The sequence below is a fragment of the Palaemon carinicauda genome, chromosome 37 (assembly GCF_036898095.1).
Source record: "Palaemon carinicauda isolate YSFRI2023 chromosome 37, ASM3689809v2, whole genome shotgun sequence".
Classification (NCBI taxonomy): Eukaryota; Metazoa; Arthropoda; class Malacostraca; order Decapoda; family Palaemonidae; genus Palaemon; species Palaemon carinicauda.
Genome location: NC_090761.1, coordinates 40,587,621 through 40,600,112, shown reverse-complemented (window position 1 = coordinate 40,600,112; position 12,492 = coordinate 40,587,621). Strand labels below are relative to the sequence as shown.

The 12,492-nt window shown below is 46.9% G+C and overlaps 1 protein-coding gene across 1 annotated transcript in view; it reads left to right on the top strand.

The window, feature by feature from the left end:
- Positions 1–12,492, top strand: part of Tsr1 (Tsr1 ribosome assembly factor) — a 62,959-nt gene that overhangs the window by 17,008 nt on the left and 33,459 nt on the right. Inside the window, exon 2 of the mRNA XM_068360551.1 lies at positions 6,306–6,384. Within this exon, the coding sequence (XP_068216652.1) occupies positions 6,306–6,384 (79 nt within the window). The remainder of the gene's footprint in view (positions 1–6,305; positions 6,385–12,492) is intronic.

The following is a 12,492-nucleotide window of genomic DNA, read 5'->3' as shown; positions in this document are numbered from 1 at the left end:
CTGGAACGTGGTGCAGTGGGTGCGCTTCGGCACCAAGAAGAAGAATGCGTCCAAGAGTTCGCATAGGAAGATGAGCCTCTCCTCTCCGCTTACTTCTCCCGATGCCTCGTCGAATGGAGCTTCTTTATACAGCCATCTTCCCCTACCCAGAGTAGGGGACGAGGTAAGTCAGTTGTGGGGAAGTGCCCATTGCTCTTCCCAAGGAGTCGGAGTGGGTGCGGTATAGTACCAAGAAGAAGTAGGTGACGAAGAGATCGCCTAAGAAGACTAGCGCCCCTTCCCCCCTTGCTTCGCCGGGCGTCTCGTCTGACAGAGCCTCCCTACCACCCTCCCCTACCCAGAGTAGGGGACGAAGTAAGTCCGTTGTGGGGAAGAGGGCCGCGGCCCTTCCCCAAGAGTCTGATCTTCAGGATAGTGGGGTTGTGGCGACGTTCCAGACGAGTGAGGGGCTTGAGGGAGGGGCGGGAGTGTGTTGGGAGACGGAGTCCTGGTGAAAGCAGGCCACGCTCCTCTGATGACCCCATGTGGGGGAAAAATGTCCCTAATTCTTCTCCGGCCTCTTTGGCGTGTTTTTCAGTCACTTCTGCAGCCGAGGACGTCGCCGAGAAGGAGCCTCCCAAGACGGGGCGCTGAGGAAGCTCAGCAGCGGCACCCGACGGAGGGACTCATCATGGCAGGTTCCAGTCGACAGGCGTAAGTCCGCGAAGGGTCCGGCTCCATCTGCCCAGCGGAGAGAGTCGCCCCTTCGGTCTGGCAGTCGAGTCCTGACCTCCAAAGACCACCTACAGTAGCTCGGCACGAGCGCAGTGGACCCAGGACGGAGGCCCCCGTTCCGACGGTGATGCCCGCCCTTCGACGTGAACCCAGGCAACCCTACAGCAGGCTCTGGCAGACCGGCATAAGTCCGCGAGGGTTCCGACTCCTTCCGCCCAGCGGAGAGTCGCCCCTTCGGTCTGGCAGCCGTGTCCCAGCCTCCAAGACTTCGACAGCCAGGTCTCGTTCGACAGGCATAAACCCGCGAAGGTTCCGACTTCTCCCGCCCAGCGGAGAGAGTCGCCCCTTCGGACTGGCAGCCTTGTCCCGGCCTCCGGTCCTTCGATGGCCAGTCCTGAACAAAGGAACCAACCAGCCAGCACGGGGAAGCCCGTGGCTCCATGGATATCCGTAGGAGCTCCATCCTTCCAGCAGAAGTAGCCGCTGGATCGACCCGGCAGCATGGCATCCATACCCGGTACCACGACTGCTCCATTCAGGCTTCGTGGTCAACCGCTGGTATGCCAGGGTACTCACACCCCACGGATTCCCTGGGAGGGGGGTAGACCTATGACGGCTACCTCCATCCCAGTGGCTTCATCCGTGATGGAGATAGCCGCTCCATCGTCCTGGTCAGCCCCATCTAAGCATTGGAGGTGGCCGCTGACACACCCGTGACAGCTACCTCCGTCCCGGCGGCTCCATCCGTGATGGAGCCAGCCGTGCCATCGTCCTGGCCAGCCCCATCCAAGCATTGGAGGTGGCCGCTGACACACCCATGATGGCTCCATCCGTGATAGAGCCAGCCGTGCCATCGTCTTGGTCAGCCCCATCCAAGCATTGGATGTGGCCGCTGACACTCACATGACGGCTACCTCCGTCCCGGCGGCTCCATCCGTGATGGAGCCAGCCGTGCCATCGTCCCGGCCAGCCCCGTCCAAGCATCGGAGACGGCCGCTGACATGGCAGGGTACTTAAACCCCATGGATCTCCCCGGGAGGGGGTAGACCCATGACGGGTACCTCTTTCCCAGTGGCTTCATCCGTGATGGAGATAGCCGCTCCATCGTCCCGGCCAGCCCCATCCAAGCATTGGAGGTGGCCGCTGACTCACCCATGACGGATACCTCCGTTCCGGCGGCTCCATCCGTGATGGGGCCAGCCGTGCCATTGTCCCGGCCAGGCCCATCCAAGCATCAGAAGAGGCCGCTGACATGGCAGGGTACTTAAACCCCACGGATTTCCCCGGGAGGGGGTAGGCCCATGACGGCCCCATCTGTGACGAAGGCAGAGTGGTTTTTTCCCCGAGCGGGTCGAACGGGGCTATTGCCTCTCCAGTGCCTGCCTCTGGAGAGGGAGCCCGCACCTTTGCCCAGTGCCTCTTCAGCTCCGTCCGCCCTTCGGATGTAGAAGTTGGCACACGTAATCTTTCCCTTACCTTGCCCCCCGTAGGGGAGCTTCGACTCCTCGGTTAACCTTCAGACCCCCCTACTCAGACTCCAGGAGAGGGCGTTCAGGCCGTGGCTCTCGAAGGAGTTAAGAGGGGGAGGCCCCCCCTACTCCTGCTGGCGCCTCAGGTGGGGGGATGCCTCAAACGATATTGGCAAGCATGGCGGGACCACGGAGTGGATCCGGGGACCGTAGCAGTACTAAAGGAGGGGTACAAGCTTCCCTTCCTAGCAGACCTCCACCTTGGATCCCAGATCAACAGGCGAAGTGGTTGGCATCCAGAGACCCCTGGAGAGTAGCAATATTGCAGGAAGAAGGCTCGGCAATGCTGGCGAAAGGGGCAGTAGAACCAGTCGAAAACCGAGTCCAGGGTTCTACAACAGGCTCTTCCTGGTGGAGAAGGCGACAGGGTTCTGGAGACCTTTCAGCCCTCAACAATTCGTGTACAACACCGGCTTCAAGATGGTCACTCCGAAGTCGGTCCTAGCGACCTTGAAGGAGGAGGACTGCTGAGGTCCATAGGCCTCGAAGTCGTCTGCTTCCAGGTCCCTGTTCATCCCTCCAACAGGAGGTTCTTAAGGGAAAAATGGAGTACCAAAACATGGCAGTTCAAAACCCTATGCTTCAGACTGTCGACAGTCCTCGGGGCTTCACGAAGGTCTTCTCAACAGTTTCAGGCTGGGCGTACGAACAGGACGTCCGCCAGATTCGGTACTTAGGTGACTGGTTGTTGCTTTCAGTCCCAGAGGAAGTACTGAGGGAGCAAGACGAGAGGCTCCTGCAGTTCTACAACGTCTTGAGTATCATCATCAACCTGGAGAAGTCCCGGCTGATTCCCTCCACCAGGATGACCTTCCTAGGGTTGGTTCTAGACTCCCGGATGGCGAGGGCCTTCCCCTCCGCGGAGAAACTGGACACCCTGAAACAGATACTCTGGCCCTTCCTGTCGGGCCAACCCAGGAGAGCGAAGGTCTGGCGAAGACTGATAGGACTCCCCGCACTAGATAGTCCTGGTGTCCCCAGAGACGAAGGAATTCCTGGGGTGGTAGCAATTGGAACGAACACCCTCAAGGGAATGCCCTTTTCTGCCAACCCTCCGGAGATGCTCTTGTTCACTGACGTATCCAAGGAGAACTGGGGTGCTCATCTTCTCGACAAAATGGCAAAAGGTAAATGGGAAGTCGAGGAGACGACCCTGCACATATTCGTGCTGGACATGAGGATCGTACAAAGAGCGGGCCTAGAGATCGTCCATCTACCCCGGGGAAGCTCCGTGGATCCGGGGTGCGACAACGCCACGATGGTGGCCTACGTGAAAGAGCAAGGAGGACTGAAGTCGAAGGAACGGTGCAATCTCACGATGGAGTTCCTTGAATGGGCTGAAGTGGAACAAATTCATTTTTCAGCCAGATTCTCTCCGGGAAGAGGAACGTCCTGGCCGGCGGCCTCAACTGGAAGGGTCGAATGGTAGGGCCCGAGAAGTGGTCAAAACCCTCTCCCTGAAGTGGGGCTCGCCGGTGTTCCACCTCTTCGCCACGAGAATAAACGCACAGCTCCCCGTGTTTTGTTTTCCTGTGCCAGATCCAGCAGCAACGTTCGAGGACGCCTTCCAATGAGACGGACGGCCAACCTGTGGGTGACTTTGGTAGCGCCCTGGTGGCCAGAGAGGGAGTGGTTCGCGGATCTAAAGGAACTGGCATGCCTTACACCTGGGACACTTCCAGACAGACCAGACCTTCTCCGGCAGCCTCACTTCCGGAGGCTCCACGAAAACCCTTGGTCCCTCCTTCACGCGTGGAGGTTATCGAGGGTCTCCTGAAAAAGGAAGGATTCCCGTCGAGGACAGCATCAAGGATGGCAGGGTACCTGAGGCGTTCGTCAGTCGAGATGTACCAGGCGTAGGTGGCTACCTTTTCTAATGGGTGCTCCTCGAAGAACATCAGGCCGTTAGGGGCCTCCATTCACGAGATAGCAGACTTCCTGGTCTATCTCAGGGACGAAGTGGGCATGTCCATCCTAAGTCTTCCTCCTGAAGGACATAGACCTGGGTGCCTCCAGGTAGATCTCGACGCTCTTCAAGAGCTTCGAGCAGTCGTTTTTCCCCCAAGCCGTTAGAGTGCCCCAGGGGGATGTGGCTAGGGTACTTGAAGTTGATTTTGGTACCTCCCTTCAAGCCTCTAAAAGACATTCTAGACAAGGAGCTCACCCTCAAGGCAGTCTTTCGTTTAGCTCTGGCATCAGCAAAGAGTAGGTGAGATTCCTGGCCTGTCGTACGAGATCACACACTCGAAGGGCTGGCGAGATACTACTTTCAGATTCTTACCCTCCTTCGTTGCCAAGACTCAGAATCCAGTTGTTTGGGACCCCAAAATAGAATTTTTCCCAGTGCCAGCTATCCCTTGCTCGGACAACCCGAGGGACTTGCAGTATGGCAGTATTTAGAAAAGACAGCTAGACTTCATCCCGAGACCAAGAGTCTGTTCATTTTCCTCGGGACTGTGAAGGAGCCAGTCTCCAAGAACACCTTCTTCTTCTGGATAAGGCAAGTGATCGTCAGGCCCTACAGTAGTGCAGGGGTCCCCTTTCCAGGAAAGCCCAGACCCCACAGCATTAGGAGTCTAAATGCTTCTTTGGCATTTGAGAAGAACATGGCAGTGGGCCAAAGCCTGAGGGCAGGTACTTGGTCTAACCAGTCGACCTTTACGGCTCACTGCTTGAAGGACTACTCGAGAAAGTCCCTGGGCGGGTTCTTACCCGGTCCCGTCATTTCCTCGCTCCAAATGGTTTAAGGGTGTAGCCCCAGTGGTAACTGCGGGTAGCGAGTCCAAGAGACACAGGTTCCTTCCTGAGCCCCCTTGTTCTTCCTTCCCCTATTCCCTTACCGGAAATGGCTCGGGTAGCCCCCTGAAACTGCCATGGGATACACTATCATTGGAAGGACATGCCTCCTAGGATTCTTGCAGAAGTGAGTTACACAGACACTAAGATGGTTTTTTGCGTAGTTTCCCCTTTTTTCTTTTGTTTTCTTTGAGGTCAGCAGAACCTAATCTCTTACCTAGGTTCCTCTTCTATTCTCGTCACAGTCTCTAGGTCCTGAAGGACACTACCACCTCCTAAGGTATAAGTCTCCTAAGAAAGTAGTTCGAGGTAAGTATTCTGTGTTGGAACAAATCACAAATTTTAAGTAATTTGTATTTTTCCTAACAATACTTACCTCGAACTACTTTCGGGTAATGGCCCGCCCATCCTACACCGAGTGCCTTGCTGGACTTCATAGATACCTAAGCTATCAAGAACTTACTGGAGAGCGAGACCTGAGCAAGCTTGCTCTCTGACCTGGGGGATAGCCTCAGGGCATGTTCCACTCCACCTGAGGTTACCCCTCATAGAAAACGGGACTAGGGTAAACTACACAAAACTCTGGTCGGTTGGGAGGAGATCCCAGATACTCCTAAGAAAGTAGTTCGAGGTAAGTATTGTTAGGAAAAATACAAATGACTTAAAATTTGTGATATTTATTGGACAATTAACAATTGATAACCTATTGATTATTGAAGATAGTATTGTCTCATACATTATTGCATATGAAAGTTAGATAATTGTGGAGAGGGTTTTTTTCCGTCCTGCCCCATATGGGTATATGGTCATGAGTAGAGGAGAGGGCTTGCTAGGTAGCCTTTCCTCTTTATAGATGTTTTTCTCCTTCCATATTCATCTGATATAGGTATTGGAAGGAGAAGGAACTTGATTGAACCATATATGGTTAATTGAATCCTTCCTATTTCAAGTCTTAGCACTTGTGTTAATTTTTACCACAACCTTTGGTATGGTAAACCAGGAAGTCAAATATTACAAATTTATAAAATAATTTCTATTTTGCCCAACTAGACAAACCTGAGTCCTTTACGATAGGAGATAGAAATGCAGCAAATTTTTCTGTATTCTATTTCCTATACTAAAGGACGATTGTTTGGACTGTAATATCATGTAGGAACGACTAGAATATTATGCTGCTTAAAGCAGCATTTTGCATGTACACTGATAGGCATTGGTTGAATGTAGGGAACAATATCTCTTATGAATATTTTTTTATTTTTGTTTCAGTTGTCCTCGTTTCAAGCAAAGATATTCTTTTATTGTGCCACCTGTCAATGATCTTTATGCCATACTGGATAGTTTGAAGGTAAGTGAATTATTTGGCTTTGCTTGCTTGATGTTTTATTTACTGCACAGTAATTACAAAATTTTTTAAGTGAAAGGAAATGCATTAGTGTTAGTTAAAAGGACTACCTTTTATTTATAAAGTCTTACACTTTACAGATTTTTACCATTGACATCTTAGAAAAAAGTGTATAATTCGTTTAACAATTATATGGATAAAATAATTTAGCTCTTCATCATTGACCTTTGATGCATACGGGTACCAATCCCTTCTTTTGTTATTTGATAAATGCTTGAGATGTAAATGTGCGTACAGTACTTACTTCAAGTACAATTCATCTTAGAGGTTAAACACTTTAAAACAAAAGTTTTTATTAAATTAGACTAGCTTTATATGATTAAATACTTTAAAGCATATTTCTAACAGCAGAATAGTATTGTACACACTCTCTCTCTCTCTCTCTCTCTCTCTCTCTCTCTCTCTCTCTCTCTCTCTCCTCTCTCTCTCTCTCTCTCTCTCTCTCTCTCTCTCTCTCTCTCTCTCTCTCTCTCTCTCTCTCTCTCTCTCTCTCTCTCTCTCTCTCTCTTTCTCTCTCTCTCTCTCTCTCTCTCTCTCTCTCTCTCTCTCTCTCTCTCTCTCTCTCTCTCTCTCTCTCTCTCTCTCTCATATATATGTGTGTGTGTGTCGAGTAGTTTTATATCTTTCAATGACTATTTATCGTGGAATTATTACGGAATAACATAGTCATTTCAATAAATGTATACCTTTTTTACACATAAATCGCAGTGCTTCACTGTACCTTATAATTATAAATTATAGAATATTTCTTGTGTCAAAGTAAATAAATGGATATTTTCATTACATTTCTGTACAACGTAAAGTTCATTATTACTAACAAGTAGTTTTATATCTTTTAATGGCTATTTATTGTGGAATTATAAGAGAATAACAATCACTTCAATGAATATAAAGTTTCTTTTAACACAAAATCATAGTGCTTTACCATTATTTAGAGGTAATTACATTAAACTTTTTTTTTCCAAATTATTCTATAACCTGTTACCAATGAATGAAAAAACATTTCTATTGTTTAGAATGAAATACATTGGAGAATAAAGCAAACTTTGGAAAAAAATTATTCTGTAATTAGCAGTAAACCAAATAAACATGGAAATGTAGCTTATTATAGGATAAATGAGTGAGTATATCCGATGATGACAAATCTCGAATAGAGCTTCAGTAGTGAATCCATGGCTTCCTACCCAAAGGGTTAAGAGGTTTAAATGAGCCTCCCTTGGCGCAGACTGCTACGAGATATTGCGCTGTCAACGCTACCTTCCCACAGTCTCAGAACTCTAGACTTAGATTTGACGTTGCCCTTTCCAACCAGACCAAGTACACTTGAATTTTTGAGCACTCAAGTCTCTGCTGCTGAAAACTTGCTAAAAGCGAGTAGATCTTTAAAATTTCCACCATTATTTCTGTCATGCCAGAGATGTTTTTGCGTTAACTCTGGCGCCTTTCAGAGCCCACTTCCCATCCACCCAGAAGTGGCTAACTTAGTTCCTTCAGTTCCGGCGGAAAGACTTCTGAACTTACCTGCCACTATTTTAGGACCGGAACTGGCTAACATGAAGATAGCAGTCATTCAAACTTGCTCATGGGTAGACCACTGGTCTGGGCACACACTAGTTTTGCCGTTTCTGGAAACCCCAAGGACAATGACGTACAGGAGCAGTACAAGGAACTTTCAAAAACTGACGCTACATTCCTCCTCCACAAGAATGTTTTCCTTTTGGGGATGCAGTGTTGTGAAGTGGCGTGACACTGTCTTTGCTAAATTCTCTAGATAGCTTTCCCTTAGAGATGCTACAGTTCTTAGGAACTGGGACCTAATTAAATTTCCTCGGCATTTTCCTCCCTCAGATATGACTAAGGCCATTGAGAAGATAGAGAGACTGTGACAAAGACCTATAGTAAGCAGAACATCATCACTGAGGTTCCCCACTCTACAGAAACAAATGAAGAACATGCCTTTTAGGACACCTGCCTAACACAGACGTCTCTTCCTTCCCACCGATGCACAACAGCCTGGGAGGCAGAATCCTAGACCTACCTTTCATCGCAGAGGACATCCCTCGGGTCGAAATGGACGTGGTGGGAGAAGTTCACGCTAGGGAGAGCTTGTCCCCCATCTTAACATCACTAGGCATTACAATACACTTGGCATAGGTGGCAGCACTAAGGGGCAGGCCCTTTGATGGTAGAAGTCGTCCGTTCAGGGTATCGGATTCCCTTCATAAACTGTCCACCTCTTCTGACCAGGAATTGGATTCAGCCACATTATTTAAAGGATCTCCTGAAAACCTACTTCTATCAAAAGAAGTCCCCAAGTTGCTAAGCAAAGAAGCAGTGGATGAAGTCTTCGACGACTCTCTAGGGTTCCTCAGCAATCTATTTCTGGTAGAAAAGCTGATGGGAGGTTGGAGACCCATCATATACCTCTCCCTATTGAACCTCTATTTTACAGACAAGGTATAAGATGGAGACTCCAACCTCTGTTCTATTGGTCATCAGGAAGAAAGACTACCTTCAGACTATAGATCTGAAAGATGCTTATTGTCAGGACCTCATTCATCTTGCCTCGGTTTTCCTTTCGAGATAACCTTCCAGTTCAAGGTGCTGTGCTTTGGCCTATCTACAGCCCCAAGGTCTTCACCAAAGTCTGTCCTTGTCTCAGTCTGGACACATGCCATGATCATCAGGCTCATCAGATACCTAGACGACACTTCCCTTGGCAGAATCACGAGCTCTCCTGCTGAAACACAGAGACCTACTTCTGGATCTGTGCAAGAAGTTAAGGATCCAACTGAGCCTGGAGAAATCCAACCTCGTCCCCAATCCATCCAACAGGTATCTGGGCATGGACATAGACTCCGTGCAAGCCAAAGCCTTCCCTTTTGCAGACAGAGAAGCAAGGTTAAGGACATTGGTGACAACCTTTCTGATGTGGCAGAAGTTGTTAGATAATCTCTCCTTGTTAAAGAAATTTTTCCCCCTGATGAGATTGCATCTGCGCTCAGTGCAGTGGGCCTCTAAAGATCTATTGGTCACAAGCCTCAGACCACCCTGCAACCCTGCTGCGGGTACCGTAAGAGGTGATATCGAACCTCCTGTGGTGGCTGAACAAAGAAAACCTGTCAGCGAGAATCCCCGTTCAGACCCCTCCCCACAGCTCATGCTGTTCACAGATGCATCTCGCCAAGGATATGGGCTCATTTGAGAAAGAAACAGATCTTGGGCCTATGGTCAAAAGAGGACAAGAACTTCCACATCAACTTCCTGGAAATTAAAGTACTGCAACTAGCATTACTCCACCTTGCAAAGACTCTGAGAGGTCATTCCATGGTGTTGATTAGCGAAAACTCCATGGTAATAGATCGCAAAGAGATTTTGTTGATGGGCACCATAGTGAGTATATGAACGTGATACCTGGTGTTTCTCAGGGTAGTGTTCTTAGCCAATTACTTTCCATACTATATACACAAGACATGAGATTTGGCCTAGGAAACAAGGTTGTTGCATATGCAGATGATGCTACTCTCTTTGCATCAATTCTGTCTCCTGAATCTGGATATGGGGTTGCTGAATGCCTTAATAGAGATGTAGCTCAAATTAGTGCATGGTGCAAGTTATAGGGCATGAGGTTGAATCATAAAACTCAAATTATAATTGTAAGTAGGTCGAGGGCAGGGGCTCTTGAAAATCTGTATGTCAGCATTGATAATGATTAACTCTATGACTTATTTAAAATCTTAGGTGTGATTCTCATTAGCAAATTTTCTTTTAAGGAACACATTAGGTCTGTCTCTTCTTCGATTGCACATGAAATTGGCTTATTTGAGAAAGTCATATAAGATCTTTGGTGATCAATCCATTCTGAAGAAGTGTTTTGATTCTTTCATTCTACCTTTTTTCAAATATTGTTCTCCTGTTCGGTCTTCAGCTGCTGATTCTCATCTTAATTTGTTAGACAGGAACTTATGGTCTATTAAATTTTTTATACCTGATCTAGATATTAATCTCTGGCACCGTTGTTCAATTAGTTCGCTATGCATTTTGCATAAGATATTTGTAGATCTGAACATACCATACATTCAGATCTTCCTGGACAGTAACCATCCTGTTCGTAATGTTAGGTATGCAGTAAATTCTAACAGTGATGCCTTCTTCATCAGGAGGCTCAATACTACACCGTCGTTCAATTGGCTTATTGAGAAAGTCATGTAAGATCTTCGGTGATTAATCTATTCCGAAGAAGTGTTTCAATTCTTTCATTCTACCTTTTTTCGAGTATTGTTCTCCTGTCTGGTTTTCAGCTGCTGATTCTCATCTTTATTTGTTAGAGTCAGGAACTTATGGTCTATTAAATTTCTTATACCTGATCTAGATATTAATCTCTGGCACAATTGTTCAATTAGTTCGCTATGCATTTTGTATAAGATTTTTCATAGATCTGACCATCCCTTACATTCAGATCTTCCTGGACAGTAACCAGTTAATTCTAATAGTCATGCCTTCTTTATCATGAGACCCAATAGTATACAGTATTCTAGAAGTTTTATTCCAGCTGTGACCAAGTTGTGGAATGATCTTCCTAATCAGGTACAGTAGTTGAATAGGTAGAACTTCAAAAGTTCAAACTTGCCACAAATATTTTTATGTTGAACAGCGTGACATAAGTCTTTTATAGTTGATATTTGAAAGAGCTGTTCTAATGTTATTACTCCTCTTTTAGAATATTTTATTTTGATTGTTTATTACTTCTCATAGAAATTAGTTTACTTATTTCCTTTCCTCACTTGGCTATTTTTCCTTGTTTGAGCCCTTGGGCATATAGTATCCTGCATTTTCCAACTAGGGTTGAAACTTACTTAGTAATAATAATAATAATAATAATAATAATAATAATAATACTGTAGTAATAGTGACCTAGATCTCCAGACAAGGAGGCATAGACTATTAGTTGCTATGCAACCTATCAGTAGAGATTCTTAAGTGGAGTCAGTCCCAGGTGATTTCACTCTTGGCGAGGCTTATCCCCAAGAAGAGAAACATCATTGCAGACCTTGTGAGCAGTAGAGAGACGACAGTTGTTTCAGAATGGTCTTTACTGCCTCGAGTGGTGAAGAGACTTGTAACATTGTGTGGTCCCCCATCTCTGGACATTTTCACTACCCACTTGAATCACAAATTCCTGGTGTATTATTCTCCAGTCCTAGAACAAGCTGTAGTGATGGAAGACACATTTCAACTCCCATGAGACAGTCTAAATTTCTACACCTCACCGTTATGTCTGATTTGTCAAACACTGTACAGAATCAGAACATCCAAGGGAGTCAGAGTAATGATAGTGTCCCCAAGGTGGCCAGGAGCGGAGTGGTATTCAGAACTTCTCACAGAAATACTAAGAGAACTTCCAGAATGACCAAACCTGCTATGCCAATCTCACATAAGAAAATTCCACGATGCAGTACATTTCCTATCCCTTAACAGCTGCAGACTATCCAATGTCTCCTCCAATAGAAAGGCTTTCAAAACCAACTGCGAAGCAGCTTTCCATATAACTGAAATTCTTACGCAGCATTTAGCTGGCAAAGTGGAAAATCTTCTGTGATTGGTGTCATAAGGTAATATTGCTCCACTCAAAGCTACTATTCCCCTGGTTGTAGACTTTATAGTGTTCCTAAAGAACAAGGAGGTCCTTTCAGTCACTGCAGTTTAGACTACCACTCGGCCCGGAGCCAAGTATTCAAACTGAAAGGACGATCTCTCAGACTCTTGGGAACATTCAGGCTTGATTAGAAGTTTTTAGCAGTCTTGCCCTCCTTGAGAACTAAAATCCCCCTCCTGGGATGTGACTGAGGTCCAACAGACCTTGAAAAAATCCTTGTATGAACCTATGCATAAAGCCTTTAACATAGACCTCGCCTTAAAGATAGTCTTCCTCCTTTTCTTAGCTTCAGCCAAGAGAGTGAGTGAACTGCATGTATTACAGGTATCTCATCGTATATCACATTCCAGAGGGTTGAGAAAACTATCTTTGTCTTTGTTCCTGTATTTGTGGCC